General features: G+C 49.8%; 1 protein-coding gene across 1 annotated transcript; it reads left to right on the forward strand.

Annotated features, from left to right (window-relative positions):
* Positions 1-6,918: 6,918 nt before the first annotated feature.
* LOC128977739 (zinc finger and BTB domain-containing protein 8A-like) lies at positions 6,919-10,690 on the forward strand. Its single transcript, XM_054395395.1, has 3 exons — positions 6,919-7,744; positions 9,280-9,467; positions 10,350-10,690. The coding sequence occupies exons 1-3, from the start codon at positions 6,919-6,921 to the stop codon at positions 10,680-10,682; spliced, it is 1,347 nt and encodes a 448-aa protein (XP_054251370.1). The 3' UTR covers positions 10,683-10,690.
* Positions 10,691-12,654: the final 1,964 nt, after the last annotated feature.

Consider the following 12,654-nt stretch of genomic DNA (forward strand, 5'->3'; position numbering starts at 1 on the left):
GAGCATGGTTCTGGCTGCTGCACCACAACTGAACTGTCAGAAGATGTAGCTTCCAGCCTGAGCTGTGCAGGGCTGGGGTCTGGCCAGCTCTGAAACTCTGAGGTCATTCAGAGCAGGGAAAATGAACCTCTTGTGAAAGTCCACTCGTGGTAAGAGCTGCAGGAGTTGGCTGCAGAACCCTTCAGTGATTTATTTATTTTCTTTTTTCCTTCAACCCTGCTTCCTTTGGTCTTAGAGATTGTTCTTGTGTGTCTTGTGCATAGAGAATGGAGCTGTGTTAAGGTCTGTGTAGTGTGGGGGGCATGGGTGGGGGAGGGTTCACTGATCACACTCCTGATCCAAAGGGACCACCAGAGTGGGATATTTCCTGTGGAACTGTCATTTTGTGCTGCTTCATTTGCAGTGGAGTCTTTCAGCTGTGGTATTTAGGAGGGGATGTAGCTGATCCACATTCTTGTGACCAGATGTTCATGTAACTCTGTTTGCTGTGCTTTTCCACTTGGTTTGGGTATTTTGTTTTGTTGGGTTTTGTTTTGGGTTGGTTTTGGGTTTGGGTTCTTGTCCTTTTTTTTTTTTTTTTTTTTGTTCTTTTTTTTTTTTATGTTTTGATTCCTGAACTCTTCCATTGTAGATTTGGAAGCTTTGAGAAAAGGATGTGACTGCCAAAAATACAGCCTGGAGAAGAGAAGGCTCCAAGGGGGACCTTAGAGCTGCCTTCCAATAGCAAAGAGTTCTGGTGAACCTTCCTGGTTTCTCTCCTCTGCTATGAGGACAGGCTGAGGGAGCTGGGGGTGTTCAGCTTGGAGAAGAGAAGACCCCCAAGGGGACCTTAGAGTACCTGAAGGGATCCTACAGGAAGGCTGCAGAGGGACTTTTCCTGAGGGTGTGTAGAGACAGGACAAGGAAGAATGGTTTGAAGCTGAGGCTGAGCAGGGTTAAAGTGGAGCTGAGGAAGAAGTTCTTGAGTAGGAGGGTGGTGAGACTCTGGAACAGGCTGCCCAGGGAGGCTGTGGCTGCCTCCTCCCTGGAGGTGTTCAAGGCCAGGCTGGATGAGGCTTTGAGCAGGGAGGTTGGAGCAGATGAGCTCTGAGGTCCCTTCCAACCTGAGCCACTCTCTGAGTGATTGATTGATTGATTGCAAATTCCTGGGGTGCTTGATGACGAATCCCCCAAAATGCAGTTTGAGGGCCACTTAATTCTGCCAGCATCTCTTTCTCAAAGCTTTTCAAGGGCCATGCCATATATCCTGAAGTCTTAGCTCTGTGTCATTGCCTTTGTTTAGGGGTCCAAGGTTTTGAAGGTATTTTGCACACAGCTGCACTGTATTTCACTGGAGGGATACAGCCTGCACTGCTATTTGTAGCATGTTTAAACCTCTTGGTGCAAGACTTTGTAAACCTTCCAAATGTGGTGGTTGGATTTTACTGATGTTTTGTAAAGCAGTTTCATAACTGAAGTCCTTTAGTCTAGTTTCAATGACAAATTCTTATACACACACACACAAAAAGAAAAAATTGGTATTTGTAGAAGTGACTTGAATTCTATTTGTGGATCTTGGAGCATTCTGGAGAATTTTCTCTTTTTCTTTTTTTTTCTGGATTGTCTAGAAAATAAAACTCCTCTGAGAGGGTTACTTTGATTTTTCTGGTTGTTGTCATTTTATTATTGTTATTATTTATCATCATCATTATCATTATCATCATCATTAATCATCATCACCGTCATCATTATTATCATTAATCATCACCATCATTATCATCGTAATCATCATCATCATCATCATCACCATTATCATCATCATCATCACTATCATCACCATTATCATCATCACCATTATTATCATCACCATTATCATCATCACCATTATCATCATCATCATCACTATCATCACCATTATCATCATCACCATCAATCATCATCATTATCATCACCATTAATCATCATCATTATCATCATCATCATCATTAATCATCACCATTATCATCATCACTATCATCACCATTATCATCACCATCAATCATCATCATTATCATCATCATCATTAATCATCATCATTAATCATCACCATTATCATCATCACTATCATCACCATTATCATCATCACCATTATCATCACCATCATCATCATCATCACCGTTAATCATCATCATTAATCATCACCATTATCATCATTATCGTCATTATCATCACTATCATCACCATTATCACCATCATCACCATCATCATCACAGTTCAAAGGCTGACATGCATTGTCTGACAAGGTTCATTTGCTGCACAGAGCTGCTGCAGGCAGTGGAACATCTTCCTGTGAGGCCAGGCTGAGGGAGCTGGGGCTTGGAGCAGAGGAGCCTGAGGGCTGCCCTCATTGCTGTTGATAAAGATGTGCAGGGCTGGAGCCAGGCTCTGCTCAGGGATGGCCAAGGACAGCACAAGGGGCACTGGGGGTGAGCTGGAGCAGAGGAGGTGCCACAGGAACAGAAGAGAAAACTTTGTCCCTGTGAGGGTGACAGAGCCTGGAGCAGGCTGCCCAGAGAGGTTGTGGAGTCTCCTTCTCTGGAGACTTTCCAACCCCACCTGGATGTGTTCCTGTGTGACCTGCCCTGGGTGACCCTGCTCTGGCATGGGGGTTGGACTTGGATGATCTCCAGAGGTCCCTTCCAACCCTTAACCCTTTGGTGATTCTGTGAGTAATTCACCAAGGGTTTCAGTTCACATTTTGAAAATAACTGAACATGACCCTGGGCTAAAGCAGCACAAAATCTTGAAGAAATAGCTTCAATTTTTGTTTTCCACTGGATCATAATCTTGGGGAAACTCATTAGTTTACTTTTTTTTGGATGTGTATGCTGGATCTGAAAATGTCTTTAATGAGAAAATGTGGACAGCAGGAATGTTAATCCATCCTCTTGAAAAAAAAGAAAACCCCAAAGAAAGAAAATGTTGCTTTTAAAATTGGGTTACTCCTCTTACAGGAAAAGTCATTTTTCTGAGAACATTTTGCTTCTTTAAAAGCTTTTGAGGAACTTTGTGGGACACAAAGATCACCTTTTGGGGTTCTTTTTTAGTAGTTCACGGGCAAGTTGCTAATTGTTCCATGTCAGGAAACCTTTCTGTGTTGCAGGACTTAATGCCTTGAGGAATACAAAGTATGCAAGATAAGAGCAGATACCTGTCGTGATGAAAGGGCTTTTAAAGTTCCAAAGACATTGTTTGGAGACAGGGGAACAAACAAGACACCCAAAATGGATTAAGGAGGAGATGACAATTTTCATCTAATGTTCTGCCAGCTTCTATCTGGCTTCAGCTCATTAGCCCTGTCAGCATCCTCACTCTCAGCAGTTTCCCTCTGATGAAGCCAGAAGACTCAGCTGTGATTTCTGTAGTTCTGTTGTCTTCACCAAGATCCTGGTTTGGGGCCATCCCTACAAGAACACTGAAGTGCTGGAGTGGGTCCAGAGAAGGGCAATGAAGCTGGGGAAGGGTCTGGAGAACAGGGCTGGTGAGCAGCAGCTTGAGGGAACTGGAGGTGTTCAGCCTGGAGAAAAGGAGGCTGAGGGGAGACCTTCTGGCTGTCTACAACTCCCTGGAAAAGGGTTGGAGTGAGATGGGATCGGTCTCTTCTCCCTAGTAACAACAAACAGGATGAGAGGACAGAGCCTGAAGTTGCCCCAAGGGATGTTTAGGTTGGACATTAGGAAAAACTTCTCAAAAGGTTGTCAAGGCTTGGATCAGGCTGTCCAGGGCAGTGGCTGAGTCACCATCCCTGGAAGTGTTCAATAAAAACCACAGAGATGTGGTGCTGAGGGCCATGGTTTAGTGGTGACTTGGCAGTGTTGGGTTGATGGTTGGCCTCAATCATCTTGGAGGTCTTTCCCAACCTTTATGATTCTAAAACCACAAAAATCAGTCCCTCTGCAGTGACAGAACCAAAGCCTGTTCATGGCCTTTCCCAGCAGCAGGAGCAGACTCCTGGGCAAGGTTTCTGAAGCACTCCAAGTTGAGCACTTGCAACGTCACTGAAAATTCTCATGGAGCTACTCTAGATACCACTGCATTTTTTCCCTTGGTTTTTAAAATTCTATTGCCTGCTCCTAGCAGATGGAGAACCCTTGAGGTCCTATTAATAGTGATAGCAACTATCAAGTGGAGCATTCTCCATTACCTGGAAAGTCAGCTGAGTCAAACAGCAAATTCCTTCAGGTCCCTACTGATCCTCTCTAATTTTATAGCTCTCACCTGCTTCATTTTATCCCAAAGTTTGGACTCCTCTCTCTCCACAGACACTTGCACAAAGCCGTGGCCAGACTTTTATCATTTCTCTTTTCCTTCCCAGGTCCATTACAGGTTCCTGTCTGCAATGCTTCAGAGTGACTCCAGTGCTGATGCAGGGTTCATGGTGAGGAGCTGTGAGAAGCTGGCTGCCAGGGTTGAGGGGCCAAGACATGATGATGTGTGCCTACAGCATGGAACACTGTTAGATATTCTTATCTTCAACACAGCTTCAACTGACACCTACAGCTGGGAGCATATTTGCATAGAGCTCATCTATGTTGACTTATTGCCAGACACCCTCAATGAAAAGGACAAAGATGCTGAAGGTCCTCTGGGCTGACTTTGGAAGCAGTTCTGCTCAGGCAGTCTTCAGACTTTGACATAAAAGCAAGAGAAATTCCATGAAATTTACAGAGGATGCTGAGAGGATGAGTGCTGCCCAGCAGTGGGACATGGCTGGCAAAGCCTGGCCAGTTGTAAGGTACATCAGGCTGAGATGTTTCCAGCTGATCATTAACATGATGAATGTAAAAGTCTCTGTGAATTCCAATGGCTTGTTTTCTTCAAGAATGATTAACGCTGGTCAGGCAGAACATGGAGTCCTACCAGGAGAACAGGTCTCCTTGAAAGATCTTAAAGCCTGCTTGGGAATAGAGGTGGAACCTACAAACCCTTGGGTGTTCAGTGAGAAGGGAGAATCAAGCTGGTGAAGAAAATGTTGCAATGTAAATGGATATAAATGACCACAAACAAATGTTAGACGATGCCCTTGGGCAATATTTCTAATGATTTAAAGAGTCTTTAGATGTCTACCCCATTTTTACTACAACAGGAAAAGGAAGGAAAATGGTTTCAAGGTGGAAAGTCAGAAGTTTATGGAAGGGAAGGTTAGGAAGGACACAAAGGATAAGGCTAAGGCAGAATGGCTGCCATTGGAAAGCAGATATTGATGAGCAGTCATTGGGGTGTCAAGAGCACAGAAAAGACCCTGAGAGGTTCAGGTACTGGATTTCAGGCAGTTTTTATTCAGAAACAAACAAATATGAACAGAAAAAATAAAATCCATGTTCCACCTCCTTTGGAGGTAGCTGCAGGCACATTAAGGAAGGATTTGGGTCATCAAGGCCCCTGCTATAGATAAAGGTGTGAGATGGAAGCATCTAGGGCATCATCGCATCCCCTCCCGGGCAGGCTGTGGGTGTGGGAAGAGGCGAGGAGCCCCGGCTGCAGGGCGGGCAGCAAAGGAAGCCGCTGGGCTGCGCCTGCAATCGGTGCGTTGCCCCTTTAATTGTGTCCCCAGCCCTCGGGCGGCTCTGTCCAACGCCCACGTCAGCAAATACCTTTTGTTTCTCTCACGTTCGGGCTTGCAGGGCTCGGGGCTGCGGGACCAGCGCGGAGTCGCCTTCAGCCACCGTCAGCCCCGACGCGGGGCCGGGGACCCCCGCACCCATCGCCCGCTGCCGAGGCTCCGCGACCGCCGCCCGCAAGCGAGCACCCAGCCGGTGAGTGGCGGCTCGACGCGCCGGCCAGGCCGGGCTGGGCGTTGTGATTAGGGCGGAAACGGCCCCGAAGCCAGCCTGGCTGCGAGGAGCCGCCATGGGCGACCCCGGGCTTTGCAGCCTGGGAGGGCGCCGGGGCCCGTTGGTACCGGGGGCCGTTACCGGTGTCCCGCCGGCAGCCGCCCCTGGGAGCCGGTGGTTTATGGGGCTGCAGCGCGTCCTAGGCGGGCGCCATTTGCAGCCCCGGGCGCGGCAACAAAGGGCTGCGCGGGAGCAGCGGCGGGCGGCGGGGGCGCGGCTGGGGCACTGCCAGCGCGGGGAGGCGGCGGGAGCGGGGGCAGCTCGGGCTACGCCGGGCACCCGGCACCGGGCACCGGCGGTGGTGGCGTGTTGGGTTGCTGCGGCTAGCCGGGGCTTGTGCTGAAGCGGGCGGCTGCGGGCTGCGCGCCCGGCTCGGCTCTACCGGGCCCGGCGGAAGAGAGCGGGGCCGCCCGGAGCCCTGGCGGGCGTGGGCGCTGCGGGACCCTCGGCTGGAGCGGGATGGCACCGGTAGCCCCGGGGCTGAGAAGTGCCTCCGCGCTGTGGCGGGCGGGCCCGGTGCCATCGGGCGTCCCGGGGCTCCCCCGGGCCGAGCGACCAATTCGGGCGGGCGTGCGGGCGGGGAGGGTGAGTGACAGCGGCCTCGGCCAATGCCGGAGCAGCCCAGGCCGGGCGGGCGCTGCCGCCGAGTCCCCTTTCTGGTGCCTTCGGCGGCGGGGGCGTGAGCCCTGCCCGAACGGGGCGAGGCGAGACGGGCTGATGAAGGCGCGGCCACAGAGCTCAGCCCGAGCTACCGGGAGCGCTGAAGGGCTGTGGAGCTGCCCCGAGGAGAACGCACTCTGGTCCAGCAGCCCTTGGTCCGGAGGTGCCCCCAGCTGCGGCGCACGTGTCTGTGCTAGCAGCCTGCGGGCAGCGGGCAGCTTCACCCCGCTCTTCATCTTGGAGATAAAGCGTGTGGTGGTTGTCTGTTGTAATTTAAATGGAGTTAAATAAATGAGATTGTTTGTTGAGGCGTCTGTCAGTTTGAGCTGACTCTGTTGCACGACGCTCAAGAGTCTCCTTTGATTCTGTTTTGTAGAGCAACTGTTTCGTTTCCATCTCTTTTGGAATGGAGATTTCTTCCCACCAGTTTCACCTCTTGCAGCAACTAAATGAGCAGCGCAGGCAAGATTTGTTCTGTGACTGCAACATCCTGGTGGAGGGGAAGGTCTTCAAGGCCCATCGCAATGTGCTGTTCGCCAGCAGCGGCTACTTCAAAATGCTCCTTTCGCAGGGCTCCAAGGAGACGACTCAGCCCACCACGGCCACCTTCCAGGCCTTTTCTCCCGACACCTTTACAGTCATTCTGGATTTTGTCTATTCGGGCAAGCTGTCCCTCACTGGGCAGAACGTCATCGAGGTCATGTCGGCCGCCAGCTACCTGCAGATGACCGACGTCATCAGTGTCTGCAAGACCTTCATCAAGTCCTCCTTGGACATCAGTGAGAAGGAGAAGGATCGCTACTTCAGCCTCTCGGACAAAGAGGTGAATTCCAATGGTGTGGATCGAGCCTGCTTGTACAGCACAGGCTGGAGGGCAGAGAGCAGCCCCCCGCGCCCACACTTAAGTCCGGACCAAGGGACTTGTATGATGGGTGGCAACTCTTGGAGCAATTTCAGCTACTACCCAACCTCTCAGAGGAACGCCCAGCAGCAGCAGCCGCCGCAGCAGCAGCAGCTGTCCAAACATGAGCAGAGGCAAGATTCCAGCAAGAAATCCAGGCACCTGGGACTGCAGCAGCCCTCTGATGTTCCTCACTATAAATCCAGCAAACTGGAGGACAGGGCTGCCGAGCCCCCTGGCCACGTCACGCAGCCTGAAGAGCAAGTTCCGATCGAAGCAGAGGTTGAGTCTCCTCATGTGGGTTACCAGTATGGCCAAGGGGCTGATGTGATGCCCAGGAGCTTGGCTGTGTCACAGCAGGAGCATGAATCACCTCGCTCTTCCAGTAAATCCAAGTCTTCAAAACCAGAGGAGCAGTACGGGAGCATGCCCTCCATTCTGGGGGTGATGGGAAACTGGGCTGAAGGTAAGTTAAGTGTTGATGCTGTAGGTGCACAGTCACCTGGGAATCATCTCTGCTTGTCTGTGAGAAAATGTGGCAGGAAGTCAGCTGGCACTGGCCACAAATGTAAGTTTGGGGAGTTTAACTCTTTTTTAATATTTTTGAATTATGGAAGTACCTGTTTGATTGAGCAGCCTGCTCCAATTGAAGATGATCTGAGAGCTGGAGCACCTCTGCTGGGAGGATAGGCTGAGGGAGCTGGGTTTGTTCAGCCTGGAGAGGAGAAGAATCCAAGGGAACCTTAGAGCTGCCTTCTAATGCCTGAAGGGATCCTCCAGGAAGGCTGCAGATGGACTCTTCGTGAGGATGTATAGAGACAAGGGGAATGGTTTGAAGCTGAGGGAGAGCAGGGTTAGACTGGAGCTTAGGAAGAAGTTCTTCAGTAGGAAGGTGGTGAGACTCTTGAATAGGCTGCCCGGGGATGCTGTGGATGCCTCCTCCCTGGAGGTGTTCAAGGCCAGGTTGAATGAGGCCTTGAGCAGCTGAGTCAAGCTGAGAGGTGTCTTTGCACATGGCAGGGAGGTTGGAGCAGATGATCTCTAAGGTCCCTTCCAACCTAAGCCATTCTAGGATTCTATGAAGATGTCCCTGCTGACTGCATGGAAATTGGTCTAGATGACCTTGAAAGTTCCTTTCCAATCCAAAGTAGTCAATGATGCTGTGATTCTAGAACTATCCTTTGAAAACACATAGGCTTCAGTGTCTGTGCAGCTTCATCCTCCATCTTTTGGGATGCTTTTAAGGTCATTTTAATCCAGCTAAGAGTCCACTCCTTTTCCTTTGTAGCATTGCTGTGTAACTGACAGGAAAACACAAGATTTTGTTCTTGACATATGCTATGGTGATTTTTTTTTTTAATAGAAGTGTTTTGCTATTCTAAGACTCCCTCTTCCTAGAGCATTTCATGGTGAGAGGAAATAGCCTCAAGCTGCACCAGGGGAGGAGGTTTAGGTTGGGCATCAGAAGAAACTTCTTCCCTGAAAGGCTTCTCAAAGACTGGAATAGGCTCTTCAGGGAGATGGCTGAATTCCCAACTGTGGAGATGTTTAAAAGAGGCAGAAATGTGGTGCTGAGGGATGTGGTGTAACACAAGCCTTGGCAGATTGGTTGGAGATGGTCTCAACGGTCTTTTCCAACCAAAATGATTCAGTGATTCCATGACTAGCCAAGTCATGACTTTGTCAATCACACTGGTTTCTGACAGAGATGTTTAAGACAAAGAGATGTGGCACTGAGGGACATGGCTTAGCACCAGGCTTGGCAGAGCCAGGCTGGGCTCAGCGACCTCCCCCAGGTCTTTTCCAACGGGAACGATTCAGTGATTCCACGACTAGACGTGTCACGATTTCTCTGCTCTTCCTAATCACATCGTTTTCTGCCAGATGACCTGCCCAGGATGAGGTTCAAGTGCCCCTTTTGCACTCACGTGGTGAAAAGGAAAGCAGACCTGAAGCGCCACCTCCGCTGCCACACGGGAGAGAGGCCCTACCCCTGCGAGGCATGCGGGAAGCGCTTCAGCCGCTTGGATCACCTCAGCAGCCACTTCCGAACGGTGAGTAGCTGCTGCTGTCACCTGCAGCACACACAGCACAGGGTTGGGAAGTTGACTCCTCTGAAGGGAGAGGCAATAGGAAATAAATGTGGTTTTGTTGATCTGAATTAGCGTGAAAGGGGTCGAGTGGCTGTGTTAATTGATGGCTGACAAAGACGTTGCTCTGCCTGAGCTTTGTCACAGAGCTGAGCTGAGCAGTGGCAGCTCAGTGATGGTTTGGTTTCACTTCTGACATCTGTTGATGTTCAGTGGTGCCCTGTGACAGGACAAGGAGTAACAGGCACAAAAGTGAATGTCAGAAGCTCCACCTAAACATGAGGAGCAACTTCTTTAATTAAAGGGTGGTGAAGGACTGGAACAGGCTGCCCAGAGAGGTGGTAGAGTCTCTCTGGAGACATTCAAAACCCACCTGGATGTGTTCCTGTGTGACCTTCTCTAGGTCAACCTGCCTTGGCAAGGGGGTTGGACTGGATGATCTCCAGAGGTCCCTTCCAAGCCCTGCCTTTCTGTGATTCATAGATTCATAGAATGGTTTGGGTTGGAAGGGACCTTGAAGAGCATCTTCAGTCCAACTCCCCTGCCAGGGGCAGGGACACCTCTCATCTTGACTTGGCTGCTGAAGGCCTCATCCAGCCTGGCCTTGAAGACCTCCAGCGAGGGGGCGTCCACAACCTCCCTAGGCAACCTGTTCCAGTGTACCTCATCACCATAAAGAAGTTCTTCCTCATCTCCGGTCTCAATCTCCCCTCCTCAAGCTTCAATCCCCTTCTTCCTTGACTTAGGACCACAAGTTAACCCTGCTCCAGCCCTGCTTTGTCATCGTCCTAAGCAGTGCTTCTTTGTGGCTACAGCACTCAACTGTCTCGCTGTTGCTCTCCCCAGATCCATCAGGCCTGTAAGCCTATCTGCAGGAAGTGCAAGCGCCACGTGACGGAGCTGACGGGACAAGTGGTCCAGGAGGGGACGAGGCGTTACAGACTCTGCAATGAGTGCCTGGCTGAAGCTGGCATAGACAGTATCCGCATTGACTTGGAGGCTGAAGCACCCCTGGAATTCCCCCAAGACGGGGACAAAGATTCCAGGTGGCAGTATGGGGAAGACAACAGATCCGACGTGGAGATCGTGGAGGATGGCTCAACCGATTTGGTCATTCAGCAAGTGGACGACAGCGAGGATGAAGCAGAAGAAAAGGAAGTCAAACCAAATATTAGGTAGCTGTAAGACAAGGATTAGGAAGTGAGTGTCAGAGGGAGAATGTAGTGTCCTGACCATAAGCCCTCCACCAGCCTCTTCATCCTCCAGAGACACGCTGGTTTCTCTTGAACAGGTCCAGATTTGCATGTTTTTTTATGGACACTGTTGAGTCCAAGTCTGAGTTTTGTCATCAGGATACCCATACCTGGCTTCAGTAGGAAGGATCCATCCTTGAAACCATGGATGAACAAAAAAACTGAAGTACCACAAGGATAATGTTTTATAGTAGACAAAGGGTCGCTTCTCAACACCTCTCTGAAGGGATTGAGGTTTAAATACTTCAGAAGACAACACACAGTACTGTAAACTGCCCAGTTGGGAGGCTGGAGGGCTGTGGGGTGATGTGTAATGGCATCTGGGGAGAAATAGGAATACCCCTCCCCCAGTGTTCAGAAATGAAGAGAATATTCCGTGAAAATTCATAGAATCCTAGAACGCCAAGTTGGATGAGACCCCCAAAGATCATCTGGTCCAACCTTAAAATTCCTGCAGTCTTGATACTATGATAAGGAAACAGACAAACAAAGGCAGCTAATAAAGGAGAAGCATCTAAAAATGCACCTGGAAAAACATTTTCCTGTAAAGTTTATTAGAGTAAGGAGAGTCTTGAGCAGGCCTTTCAAGACCTATTCTTTAATAGAAAATAAAGGCATGAATGATCAGGGAGCACTTCTACTACAAGGACAAGCTGAGGGAGCTGGGGCTCCTGGAGAAGAGAAGGCTCCAGGGGGCCTTAGAGCAGCCTTCCAGGACCTGAAGGGGGCTACAAGAAGGCTACAGAGGGACTGTTTGCAAAGGGCTGCAGTGATAGGACGAGGGGCAATGGTTTGAAATTAGAGGAGATTTAGACTGTATGTGAGGAACAGGCTCTGCACCATGAGGATGGTAGAACACTGCAACAGGTTGCCCAGGAAGGTTGAGGCCTCATCCCTGGAGATATTCAAGGTGAGGCTCAACGAGGCTCTGAGGAACCTGCTCTAGTGAAGGATGTCCCTGCTGAGTGCAGGGGGGTTGGACTGGATGGGCTTTGGAGGTCCCTTCTAACCCAAACCATTCCATGATTCTATGAATGCTAGTGCTAGGCACCACCTCTGAGATGAAATGATTACAAATCTGGGTCATTCCCTGATGCTGGGAGATCTTTTAATTCATTCTGGAAACTGGGAACTCAGACTGGGCAGTCTTTTAATAAGCACTAGGAAAGCTGTGTCTAAGCACTAGGAAAATGCTTTCTTCTTCTTTTCAACCTCTCCAAAGTGCCAGACTGCTGTGACTGGTAGCCCTGCATCCACAGGGCAGTGCCCACGTGAAGGAAGCAATCCTCACAAGGTTCCTTTGAACTGTTGTTTTCTCTTTGCCCACTGTTTTGTTTTGCCAGTAACCAGAGGCAGAATGATTTGTGCAGCACATCTGCTCTATCAGAAAAGGAACTGAGGAGATCTTCCACCTGAAACCACTGACTGCTCTTCTGTTGTATTGACCTGTATTCAGTTTAAAACTGAGGAGTTTTAGGATGGAGTTGGAATCAATTGTTTTAGGATGGAGTTGGAATCAATTGATACATTCCCAAAGTCAGGAGCAAACCATCCCTTAACCATCTTCAGGCTGTGTTATATGCCAGTGAGAACAAGATCTGCTGGATCACCTTTGTATAATTTTACCTACAATTAGGGCACAGGAGGTGAGATGATTAATGGTGAAGGAAGTTCACTTCTCTAACAGCATCCCAGTGTGGTGAGGGTTGGAAAGGACCTCTGGAGATCATCCAGTCCAACCCCCATGCTCCAGCAGGGCATCCACAGCAGCCTGCCCAGGATCACAGTGGCCAGGTGGGGTTGGAATCTCTGCAGGGAAGGAGACTCCACAACCTCTCTGGGCAGCCTGTTCCAGTCCCACTTGGTTTTGGTACTTAAGAGTTCACCTTAACCAGCAC

This window comes from Indicator indicator, chromosome 33 (assembly GCF_027791375.1).
Source record: "Indicator indicator isolate 239-I01 chromosome 33, UM_Iind_1.1, whole genome shotgun sequence".
Classification (NCBI taxonomy): domain Eukaryota; kingdom Metazoa; phylum Chordata; class Aves; order Piciformes; family Indicatoridae; genus Indicator; species Indicator indicator.